The 13,122-nt window shown below is 44.4% G+C and overlaps 1 protein-coding gene across 1 annotated transcript in view; it reads left to right on the forward strand.

Moving 5' to 3' along the window:
- The window catches only part of Ccdc171 (coiled-coil domain containing 171), a 338,028-nt gene that overhangs the window by 70,783 nt on the left and 254,123 nt on the right, over nt 1–13,122 (forward strand). The window contains exon 10 of the mRNA XM_052176698.1: nt 8,501–8,639. Coding sequence (XP_052032658.1) covers nt 8,501–8,639 — 139 coding nt within the window. The remainder of the gene's footprint in view (nt 1–8,500; nt 8,640–13,122) is intronic.

Below are 13,122 nucleotides of genomic sequence, written 5' to 3' on the forward strand. Positions count from 1 at the left end.
TTGATAAAGGAAATGGGAAAGCAATGGGGGGGGGGTGCAGGAGCAAGCAGGTTTCTGAGGAACCCAAGTAGTGTTCTGGGTTTCCATACACGAGTCTCATCATGCTTCTTTCATATTCTTCCCCCTCTATAACCTCTCTTGTCTTCTTTCATGATGGCCCCTTCCTCCACTAAATAGTCTGTTTTCATGTTGCATGGGCATGTATGTGTGTGTGTGTACGTGCAAGCACTGTACATGTGTATTTATGCATTTAATACACATGCAACATAGATGAGTATAAATGTGTCATTTATCTTTCTTGTTGCTACTATTCTTTCTTATGAATGATACTTTAAAAATATTTTATTATATAGGATTTTTACCTGTGTGTATGTATATGCATGCATGGTGTTCTCAAAGGCTGGAAGAGGGCATCAGATCTTTGGGGACTGGAATTGTGGACAGTGATGAGCTAAGGGTGCTGGGAGTTGAACCTGGGTCTTCTAGAAGAGCAGCAAGCCATCTCTCCAGCCCCTGAACTACATTTATAGTTTATAGCCCTGAGAGTAAGGAATTTTAGGGTATATGTGAAACACTGATATAGCAATAACCACTAACAAAGTTATAGAGTAAGCAGGACCAGAGAGATGTCAGTGGTTAAGTCTTTTGTCTTTATTTAGGAAATAAACTTGCACTGTCATGAGTAAGGGGGAGGAGGACTGTCCAGATTGGGATGGGGGAAGCCAAACCCTTGTTGGCTAAGGTGGCCTGGCCACCTGGATGTGGTTTTGGGCTTCAGGGTAGTGTTCTCACAGTTGTGAGAAGTGGTTGTATGACAGATCACAGTGACCAGGGCCTAGTGACCAACACATCAGTAAGGGGATCTTATGGTGGTTGGAGGGACTCCTAGCAGGGTGAGATCAGGTCCAGGCACAGAGATCCCGTGGTTACAGCTGCCCAGATGGAGCCCAGTGTGCCAGTGCATGTTGTCACTGTCCTGGATAAGGCTGTTAAAGTTGTTTCTTGGTGGGATTTTATTGTGTGTCAGGAAAAGATGTGCATGATGCATTTCAGAATCAGAATTCTAATTCTACCTCACAGTTTCATAAATGTTGTGGAAAATATTAAAAAATGAACCCCTCAACTCTCCTTGGTCCTGCTTCTCTCAGCCTGCCAATTCCCGGAGGGGCTGGGCAGGCAACTCTCTCCAGCTAGCCCCGGCAGCATCTGGTTCGCTTGTCCCCGGATCCACTAGTTCCCTCTCTGCTAAAATCCTCTGTCATCAGCTGTCTCACATTCCAGTAACCAAACTGATCCGCCATCCTCAAGGTTTGATATCACAATACCCAGTAACCCGGTAAAAACAAGCCTCAATGCTTATAGTTAACCAATCAGATTTATTTATTTATATTTATTTTTTAAAATTTCTATATTCTTTGTTTACATTCTAAATGATTTTCCCTTTCCCTGTTCTGGAAGCCCTCTTCCCTCTACCTGTTCTCCAATTAACCCCCTCCCACTTCTCTGTCCTGGTACTCCCCTACAATGCTGCATCAAGCCTTTCCAGGACCAGGGCCCTCTCCTTCTTTCTTCTTGGGAATGATTTGATATATTAATTGACTCTTGGGTATTCTTAGCTTTGGGACTAATATCCATTTATCAGTGACTGCATTCCATGAGTGTCCTTTTGTGATTGGGTTACCTCAGTTAGGATGATATTTTCCAGATCCAACCGTTTGTCTAAGAATTTCATGAATTCATTATTTTTAATTGCTGAGTAGTATTCCATTGTGTAAATATACCACATTTTCTGTATCCATTCCTCCATTGAGGGACATCTGGGTTCTTTCCAGCTTCTGGCTATTATAAATAAGGCTGCTATGAACATAGTGGAGCATGTGTCTTTATTGCATGCCAGGGAATCCTTTGGGTATATGCCCAAGAGAGATATAGCATGGTCCTCCAGAAGTGTCATGCCCAGTTTTCTGAGGAACCGCCAGACTGATTTCCAGAGTGGTTGTACTAACTTGCAATCCCACCAGCATTGGAGGAGTGTTCCTCTTTCTCCACATTTCGCCAACACCTGCTGTCTCTTAAGTTTTTAATCTTAGCCATTTTGACTGGTGTGAGGTGAAATCTCAGGGTTGTTTTGATTTGCATTTCCCTAATGATTAATGATGTTGAACATTTCTTAAGGTGCTTCTCAGCCATTCGAAATTCTTCAGGTGAAAATTCTTTCTTTAGCTCTGTACCTCATTTTTTAATAGGGTTATTTGGATCTCTGGAGTCTAATTTCTTGAGTTCTTTGTATATATTGGATATTAGCCCTCTGTCCAAAGTAGGGTTGGTGAAGATCTTTTCCCCATTTGTTGGTTGCTGTTTTGTGCTTTTGACAGTGTCCTTTGCCTTACAAGAACTGGGGAAGACCCTTGAGGACATGGGCACAGGGGAAAGGTTTCTGAACAGAACACCAATAGCTTATGCTCTAAGATCAAGAATTGACAAATGGGACCACTGCCATCTTCTTTCTCTCCAGAGATGCTCCCCAGTCTTTCTCACTCTGGGCTCCGTCTCCCTGTTCAGTCACAGGCCTCTTTCTGCCCTAATGTGATTGGACAGGGAAAATCCTGCAACACATAAAAGTGAATATATCTGTATGAAATAGATTTTGGTGGCGTATGTACTCCATATCTCTATTATTACATTTTTCTTAGTTATAAGATTCTTTAAATCTAGAACTTGCAGGAGAATCTTTTCAGTGATTTTGGATTATAGAGTTCTCATTAGTTATAGTAATTGATTATTGGGCAGTAGTAGGGAAAAGGTTGTGGTAAGGCTCAAATGCAGTCCTCAGTTAAATATCATTTAAAGTGGCCTTAAAGGACAGGCTATTGAATGGATTGCAGATAAATTTTATTTCCTTGTGTTCCTAAAGATTCAGGAGCTTCTTTATTTTTCTAAACATATTTCTGAAGAAAACAAAGTATCATGATTTAGTGGCAAAGTTATTAACATTCTTGCTAAAATATAGCCTAAAGAGATGGTTATTTGTTTTAAAAAGTAAACTCTTAGCTGAACTTAAAAACTTGGTAAAGCGTGGTAGCTCTAGGCTTCCTTGTCTTCTCCCCTTCTCCCGCTTTTTGGGTGAGTCCCGCATCTCCTGAGGGCCCAGACTCAGGAGCTCCCTCGCCCAGACCATTTCTTTCTTACATTTTTCTTGTTGGCTGTGCTGCTGGAACTCAGGCCCAGCTTCTCTATGTCAGATTGCCAACAGAAGGCATCGCTCCTCATTTCAGTGATCTCAGGGCTTTAGTTTTTAAAAAAGATTTATTGATTTTATTTTACGTGTATGGGTGTTCTTGCCTGTGTGTATGTGTCTCGCCATCATGTGCACATAGTGCCTATAGAGGCCAGAAGAGGTGTCAGGTCTTCTAGAACTAGACTTACAGGTGGCTGACAACTATTGTGTGCATGCTGGGAACCGGACCCTGTCCTCTGCAGGAACAAGTGCTCTTGCTTTTCCTTCCGTAAATTTATTTATTTATTCACTTTACATCCCTATCACAGCACCCCCATCCTTCCCTCACCTTCATTTCTGAGAAAGCTATTAACCCACCCTGACACCTCAAGTTCCTGCAGGACTAGGTACATCCTCTCCCACCGGGGCCAGCCAGGACAGCCCAGTCAGACAGGATTACAGGCAAGCAACAGAGTCAGGGTAAGGCCCCCACTCCAGTGTAACAGGTGCTTTACTGCTGAGCCATCTCTCCAACACGAGTCCTGGTATTGGATTTCAAACAATGGCACAAATGATGCAGACATTAAATTTTGTATTGGTTAAATAATAGTTATTTTTAATTAAAATATTGATTTTTTAAAAATCAACTTAACACTTGTACATAGTTTAAAGAGTAAAACAGTATTGCAAGACTGTGAGAATGGCGGCTCCATTCCTTTGTCCTGGGCTCCCCGCTTCCGTGCACGCATGGCCATTGCTTGGTTTGTTCTGCTGTTGGCTCTGATGTTAACTTGGTTTTATTTGTGTGTGTGTGTGTGTGTGTGTGTGTGTGTGTGTATGTATGGAGGGGACGAGGGAAGGAGGAAGTGTGTGTGAGGGTGGAGGCCGGAAGATGATGTTGGATCCCCAGGAGCTGCAGTTTAGGCAGTTATGAGACGCCAGGGCGGGTGCTGGGAATGAAACCCATTTTCTTGCAAGCACTCTTAACTACTGCACCATCTCTCCAGCCCCCAACGTTAGAGTTTAAAGTAGCGTGCGTATTCTGCCATGCTTTTGTTTCTTCTTTAGGCATTTTGCAGTGGCTCCCACTGATAGGCTCTCCTGTCTGCCTCTCTGCCCTTCCTGCTTCTGCTCCTCCTCCTCCCAGTGGCTCTCTGCAGTTCAGCATGCTTTACTTCCTACACCATTTTTTGGTAACTTGTCTTTATTTCTTTATAGCAATCTTATCTGTTGTTTTGTAGTAGCTTTGTAGTAGTGCTTTGCCCATGTACTCGGTTCAGAGAGAGAGGGGGGGGGGGAGAGGGAGAGGGAGAGAGAGGGAGGGAGGGAGGGGGAGAGAGGGAGACAGAGACACAGAGACGGAGACAGAGAGAACGCTGTCAAGTGAACCAGTTAAAGCCATTCGCTGTTGTTAGGAATGGGTTGCCTGTGACTCAGCAACCCAGCACAGTGTGGCCAAGTATCCTCCAACAACTGTGGATGCTTGTGGAGCCTGGAAGAGGGTGTCAGAGAGTTAGAGATGGCTATAAGCAGCTGATGGCAGGCCTGCCTGATGGGAGGGCAGCAAGCACCTTCACACTGAGTCGTTCCTCCAGCCTCTAGGTATCCTTAGCATTCAACAGACCTGTAATTCTGCCGTATTGTGTTTTTTCCTAAGGTATCCATCCCTCTGGCTTTTCAGTCTCCTCCCTTTGCCTTTTCAGAGTCCCCGCATGTACTCACCTAGCGCCTGTCTTTAACACCCTCCTTGGGGTTCCTGAGCTTGTCCCCCATTGTGAGCCCCTTCATTTCTAACCTCTTGCCCCTCGTCATTCCGTTGGCTGCATCGTGAAGCAGCTTCTCGGAGAACTTGCATGTCAGGGGCAGTTTGCAGGCACAGTCTGACACGGCTTTTCATCTTTACCTCCTTTCATAGTCAGCTGGCTGTTCAGTCAGTTCAAGTGTTGGGCACTGTGTCGCCATTTGATCTTTTGTTCATGTTCTATGGTCTCCTCTGGAAACCCCTCTGCATCTGAAATCAGAGGCAATTGACCTTTTACTTTATAATACGTGTTTCTAGAGGCTTACTCTATAATATATGATGAAATAATAGTATGTATGATTTCTGTACTCTGGATCCAGTATTCAGCAATCTCCAGATGCTAGGCCTGCTGAGGGTTGTTTCCGTCTGGTACTTTGACTGCTTACATGTTGGGACTCTTCAATTGACTTTCTGATTTACGTATCTTTTCTTTTTTGATTAATTTTAAAATCCCTATTTATTATTTTAATTTTATTTATTTTACTCCACAGCTTCCCCTCCCTCCTCTCCTCTCAGTCCCTTGGCCCCCCTCCCCATCCTTCCATCCAGTCCTCCATTTCTTTTTCAGAAAAGGGCTGGCCTCGATGGATATCAGCCAGTCATGACATTATCAAGTTGCCTAGTCATGACTAGGCGCCTCCTCTTCGAGTAAGGCTAACAAAGCAACCCAGTAAGGAAAGGGTCCCAAAGGCAGGCAGCAGAGTCAGAGACAGCGCCTGCTCCCACTGTTAGGAGTCCCTCATGAAGATCAAGCTCTACAATGGTATCCTATGGGAGGAGGGCTTAGGCCAGCCCCGTACAGGCTCTCTGGTTGGTGGTTCATCTCTGTGAGCCCCTGTGGTCCTAGGTTAGTTGACTCTGTAGATTTTCTCTGGGTGTTGTCAACCCCTCTGGCTCCTACAGTCCTTCCTCTTTCTCTTCTGCAGGAATGTGTAATGTTGGCTGTGGGTCTCTGTAACCTCTTTCCATCAGTGTCTGGGTGACGCCTCTCTGACGACAGTTGTGCTACATGCCAGTCTATGAGCTTACCAGAACATCATTGGGAATCAGTTCATCGACTTTTTCTTTTTCTTTTTTTGCCAGTTATGTTTGCTTCTATCCTATATCCAGTTTCTGGTTCCTGGCCACCCAGGCAGTGTCAGGGTAGGCTCCCACTCATGACATCGATTTCAAGCTGGACAGGTCATTAGTTGGCCGTTTCCACAATTTCTGTGCCACCTTTACCCCCTAAAAATTGTGTAGGCAGGACAAATTATAGGTCAAAAGTTTTGTGGCTGGGTTGGTATCCCAATCCCTCCACTGAAAATCCTGCCTGGTTACAGCAGATGGCCCCTTCAGGCTCTGTACCCCTCCATAACTTGGAGTCTTAGTTAAGGTCACCCTCATTGAGTCCTGGGAGTTTCCATTGCCATAGGTTTCTAACTTGTCCCAGATATGCCTACTCCCCACCCCGCAATTCCAGTTGTCTTTCCCAGTGCTCTCTCCTACCCACCCCACATCCGATCCCTCCTATTCCCATCCCCACCCTCCACCCCACCAGGCCCCTCCCTCATCCACCTGTGATGTCTATTCTGTTTCCTCTTCTCAGTGAGATTCATGTGCCCCCATCTTTACTTTGATCTGTTTTCACTGTTTTGTTCACTTTCCAAGATGTTATAAGTGTAGCAGATAAGTTTTCTATACACATTTATTAGATTAAGCTAATTTTCCTTGTAATATCTCTGGCTCAAAAGGCAACATGCAACACTTGTTTGCATTGCACCTTGAGGGGGAAAAATCTATTTGGAGTATGGGTAACTGTCATAAAAAATCACTTCTTATTTTTCCTTTAGCCTGAGTGCAGTGCTGATTTTTTCATAGAGTCATTCTAGTCGTTGCCCAGGTTACAGCTTAAAATGGAAGAGATGGCTCTACTGGAGTTCTGAGGAAGCTCCCAGGCTAAAAACAGTGACAGTAATGGAATTGGTGTGGCTTATGTGCATGTGAACTTTGAAAGTGCAACACTTATGAGCTGCCTTCCATGATATGTACACATGAGCATATACACAGCTGAGTGGACTAGTTCTTCCCCATAGCTCAGAACTTGGGAGCCTAAAGAGACTTGTAGAGAGAGCCTAAGGAGTTAAGCCAGCAGAGTAGACAACGAGTCCAAAACGAGTTCCAGGCCAATTAAGCTACATGTCGAGACTCTTTTAAAAAAACCAAACCAAACCAATGTAAACACAATTTAATACCAGCCTGAATATTTAAATAGTAAAATGTTTTTTTGTTTGTTTTTTGTAAAGATATTTATGTGTCCTTGTTGTAGCACAGTCCAAGAATGGAGTCATGTGACACTTCTGAGTGCTTGTGAGAAAACTCTATAATGAGTCTCGTGATCTCAGTGTCTTCAAAACTGGATTGTTCTTCAGTTGTGTTTTTGTGCTCCTCTCAGGTGTAGCAGATAGGAGTTTTTCTTCTGTTGCTGTTAGTTACGTGCTTCCATGGAAACGAGTCTTGCCACCTGTGGCTTGTTCTTGTGATTAAACACCTTATTCAGGTGACTCTTCTTAACTCCCAGAATGTGAAGTGTCTGATGCTCTGAGTAAAGTTGGCTATTGCATGAGAATTTTGTCCGACACCTTTCCAGGCCCCACTCTCCCAGGCTCACTCACACTGCCAACTAGAGCAGTAAACATGCCCTCGAAGTAAGCGAAGTGCATTTTGATTTTTTTTCCTTTTTAAATTTTTTGCATACCAGATATGTTGTATCTGGGGGAATAAGAACATTTGCTTCATTTCTGTTGTATGTTAATAATCTTATCACTAATTTTAAGATAATTTTCATGGGGGCTCGGAAGATGACTCAGTGACTCAGTCAGTAAGAGCACTTACTTTTCATACTTCTCTGCAAGTATGAGAAGCTGAGTTTGTGTCCCCATCACCCATGTAGGAGGTCCGGGACGGCCAGCCAGCCAAAAACCATGAGCTTCTGCGCCAGTGAGTGAGTGACTGTAGGAGGACATGGTGCTCCTCTTGCCTCTGTGTGCTCACAGGTGTGCGCACTTGCATCCTCATGAGCTTGCCACACATGCGCTCCAGTGCTCACGAGCACACACGTACACACACACACACACACACACACACACACGCACGCACGCACACACATGCATGCTCGCATACATGTGATCACTTTGAGGCACTTTCTGAGCTGACTGAATTGAGATGGGTGGATCATTGAAAATAATCTTGAGACCTCATCAATACTATCCTAGTCTCTTTGCTTATTACTTTGGACACAGTGCAGATTACTACTGCCAAAGGGAAAGTGTTAATCCCTTAAAGTCTTTCATTCAAGAGTGCACAAATCTTTTAATTTGAAAAAAGGAAAAGCGGGTATTAAGAAGCCTTTTGGCATGTAAACATGATACACAGAACATCGCCGACTTGTGTGAAAGAGAAGTACATTTGGAAAACCTGCTCTGACATTTTTAACTTTTCAGATTAGAAAGAGAATATTTCTCCCAAAACAAGAAACTAAATGAAGAGATCGAAGAACAGAAGAAAGTAATTATAGATCTTTCAAAGAGACTCCAATATAATGAAAAAAGTTGCAGTGAGCTACAGGAGGAACTTGTAATGGTAAGGATAAAGATAAAACCCCCATGGCATTGGCTTTATTGGGCCATATTTGATGGGAGCAAGTTTATCCCCCCCACCATGTATCATGAGATGATAGTGTGAAAGTAATTTCAGTGACATTGTTAAAAATTTCAAACTGAAGTACTGATTTCATCAAATATAACATAATAAAAAACTCACTAACTTGCAACAGTTGGGAAAAGCTAACTGAATTAATAACAATTTTGAATTATAGAATATTTTATAATATATTTAAAGGTTATTATTTTTTCTTATTGAAATGCATAGAACAATATTATCTAAGTGGAGGATAATCAGGACTTACAATCAATAGATGTGATAATTGTAGTGACTTCATTTTCTAATCATTTTGTACATTTACATTACATCACATAAACATCTAATCTAATAGATTAATGTGAGTATGCTAGCTATCATACAATTTCTTTATTTTACAATACTGATTTGTTCTTATGAACTACCTTTTGCTTGAACAGTGCCAGTGTCTCCCTGTTGCATTAGAATACATCCAGCTTCTTGTCGTATAATCCAGGACTCTTCATTTTGGGTTTCATGTTAACCTCTTTAGCTGTCTGTCCTTTTGTTTGTCAGAATTCTGCTGGCTCTTCAACATGGTTTTATAATTTTTACTTTTCAGATGACATTTTTGTCCTCATGTTGACTGACATGCTCTTTGTTGTCCATTAACAAGTGCCTGTGTGTCCTGTAGGGTTTGCTGGGAACCACAGCGGGAGAGAAGGTGTAGTTGGTAGCAACACTGTACTTCCTCAAGCCCTGTCTCAGCACGCACACTTCCTCAGAGACCTGGCTTCCCTCTCAGTCCTGTCCCACAGTGTTTAGAGATTATATACTGTGGAAATCGACATTATATTTCCTTTCAAAAAGTTAAAGAAAACATTTATTAAGAATTAGTGGCCAGCTGGGTGGTGGTGGCACACACCTGTAATCCCAGCACTCTGGGAGGCAGAGGCAGGCGGATTTCTGAGTTCAAGGCCAGCCTGGTCTACAGAGTGAGTTCCAGGACAGCCAGGGCTATACAGAGAAACCCTGTCTCTGAAAAAACCAAAAAAAAAAAAGCATTAGTGGCCAACCAGTAATTATGAGATTAAATTAAAACTCTTAGTATTTAAAACATATTTTTAATATTTTAAAGAAATTGTGTGTGTATGAGTTTTGGCCTGAATGTATCCTTATGCACTGCGTCCATGTAATATTTAAGGACATTTAAGGGTGTTGGATCCTCTGGAACTGGAACTAGAGACAGTTGGAAGCCATCATGTAGGGCTGGGCGGCCGACTGACTGGGGCTCACTGGAGAGCAGCAGTGCTCCTAGCTCTGGGCTCCCTCTCCCTTATGCAAATCTTCAACAGTGTACAGACCCCCCCTACATCATGAGATGGGCAGTGAACAGTGTAGACCCCCCTTCATCATGAGATGGGCAGTGAACAGTGTAGACCCCCCTTCATCATGAGATGGGCAGTGAACAGTGTAGACCCCCCTTCATCATGAGATGGGCAGTGAACAGTGTAGACCCCCCTTCATCATGAGATGGGCAGTGAACAGTGTAGACCCCCCTTCATCATGAGATGGGCAGTGAACAATGTAGACCCCCCTTCATCATGAGATGGGCAGTGAACAGTGTAGACCCCCCTTCATCATGAGATGGGCAGTGAACAGTGTAGACCCCCCTTCATCATGAGATGGGCAGTGAACAGTGTAGACCCCCCTTCATCATGAGATGGGCAGTGAACAGTGTAGACCCCCCTTCATCATGAGATGGGCAGTGAACAGTGTAGACCCCCCTTCATCATGAGATGGGCAGTGAACAGTGTAGACCCCCCCTCATCATGAGATGGGCAGTGAACAGTGTAGACCCCCCCTCATCATGAGATGGGCAGTGAACAGTGTAGACCCCCCCTCATCATGAGATGGGCAGTGAACAATGTAGACCCTCCTTCATCATGAGATGGGCAGTGAACAGTGTAGACCCTCCTTCATCATGAGATGGGCAGTGAACAGTGTAGACCCCCCTTCATCATGAGATGGGCAGTGAACAGTGTAGACCCCCCTTCATCATGAGATGGGCAGTGAACAGTGTAGACCCCCCTTCATCATGAGATGGGCAGTGAACAGTGTAGACCCCCCTTCATCATGAGATGGGCAGTGAACAGTGTAGACCCCCCTTCATCATGAGATGGGCAGTGAACAGTGTAGACCCCCCTTCATCATGAGATGGGCAGTGAACAGTGTAGACCCCCCTTCATCATGAGATGGGCAGTGAACAGTGTAGACCCCCCTTCATCATGAGATGGGCAGTGAACAGTGTAGACCCCCCCTTCATCATGAGATGGGCAGTGAACAGTGTAGACCCCCCCTTCATCATGAGATGGGCAGTGAACAGTGTAGACCCCCCTTCATCATGACATGGGCAGTGAACAGTGTAGACCCCCCTTCATCATGACATGGGCAGTGAACAGTGTAGACCCCCCTTCATCATGACATGGGCAGTGAACAGTGTAGACCCCCCTTCATCATGAGATGGGCAGTGAACAGTGTAGACCCCCCTTCATCATGAGATGGGCAGTGAACAGTGTAGACCCCCCCTCATCATGAGATGGGCAGTGAACAGTGTAGACCCCCCTTCATCATGAGATGGGCAGTGAACAGTGTAGACCCCCCTTCATCATGAGATGGGCAGTGAACAGTGTAGACCCCCCTTCATCATGAGATGGGCAGTGAACAGTGTAGACCCCCCTTCATCATGAGATGGGCAGTGAACAGTGTAGACCCCCCTTCATCATGAGATGGGCAGTGAACAGTGTAGACCCCCCTTCATCATGAGATGGGCAGTGAACAGTGTAGACCCCCCTTCATCATGAGATGGGCAGTGAACAATGTAGACCCTCCTTCATCATGAGATGGGCAGTGAACAGTGTAGACCCTCCTTCATCATGAGATGGGCAGTGAACAGTGTAGACCCCCCTTCATCATGAGATGGGCAGTGAACAGTGTAGACCCCCCTTCATCATGAGATGGGCAGTGAACAGTGTAGACCCCCCTTCATCATGAGATGGGCAGTTAACAGTGTAGACCCCCCTTCATCATGAGATGGGCAGTTAACAGTGTAGACCCCCCTTCATCATGAGATGGGCAGTGAACAGTGTAGACCCCCCTTCATCATGAGATGGGCAGTGAACAGTGTAGACCCCCCTTCATCATGAGATGGGCAGTGAACAGTGTAGACCCCCCTTCATCATGAGATGGGCAGTGAACAGTGTAGACCCCCCTTCATCATGAGATGGGCAGTGAACAGTGTAGACCCCCCTTCATCATGAGATGGGCAGTGAACAGTGTAGACCCCCCTTCATCATGAGATGGGCAGTGAACAGTGTAGACCCCCCTTCATCATGAGATGGGCAGTGAACAGTGTAGACCCCCCTTCATCATGAGATGGGCAGTGAACAGTGTAGACCCCCCTTCATCATGACATGGGCAGTGAACAGTGTAGACCCCCCTTCATCATGACATGGGCAGTGAACAGTGTAGACCCCCCTTCATCATGAGATGGGCAGTGAACAGTGTAGACCCCCCCTTCATCATGACATGGGCAGTACGCTGAGACCCAGGGGAATGGCTTTGCTTGCCTTGTGAATCATTTATCATCTGAATGTGGGATCTGTAGAGTTAAGACATTCAGTGATACAGGAAACACACGTATCACAGACTGTTCTATTTCCCCCCATGATTTGTATTTAAACTCTAGGCGAGCACTTGGCCACTGAGCTGTGTTTTTTGTGTGTGCCTTGGTTCTTAACTCTTAGTTCAAAAGGATGGATAGGTGGAGAAGAACACCCTGGGGTGGCGGCTAAGCCCATTGCTGAGTTTGCTCTGCTTGCTACTTACTCAACATTGTTCTCAGTTTAGAAAGTGGGTCAGAGGGTAGGAGTGCAGAGTTCAGATGTTATCTCTGATCTACGTTGTACAGTTTCTCCTAGTTCTTGTCTCGAGCTCTAATAAGTAGATTTAAAAAGCAAGATTTAACTTAATTCACTGCAGAGTTGATAAGTGTTTTGTGATCAGAAAATTGGTTGCAATAGATTTTTTATTTTAATTTGCCTTTTACATATTGAAGGATAGTCAAGGGGAAGTTTCTGCTCATTAGAATCCTTTGGGGGGGGGGGGAAGAAACCTTTGTTTGCTTGGCGTTCTTCCTATTAAACACTATTGTTTTGGTAAGAGTGCTGAAAATTGTAGACCAGTTGTTTCTTTAAAGCTTGATAGGTCACTATCAAGCAGTTGCAGAACTAATGAGATGTTAAAAGAATTACTGGGTTGCCATCTAAGCGATGTACTGTTTCAGGTTATGTGGTTCAAATTAATACTGTTTTCTCTTATTCCCTCTCTCAAATCCTTTGTATCTTATTTTTATTGTTATTTTAAAGTTAGCACACAGTGACGAGTT

The sequence above is a fragment of the Apodemus sylvaticus genome, chromosome 3 (assembly GCF_947179515.1).
Source record: "Apodemus sylvaticus chromosome 3, mApoSyl1.1, whole genome shotgun sequence".
Classification (NCBI taxonomy): Eukaryota; Metazoa; Chordata; class Mammalia; order Rodentia; family Muridae; genus Apodemus; species Apodemus sylvaticus.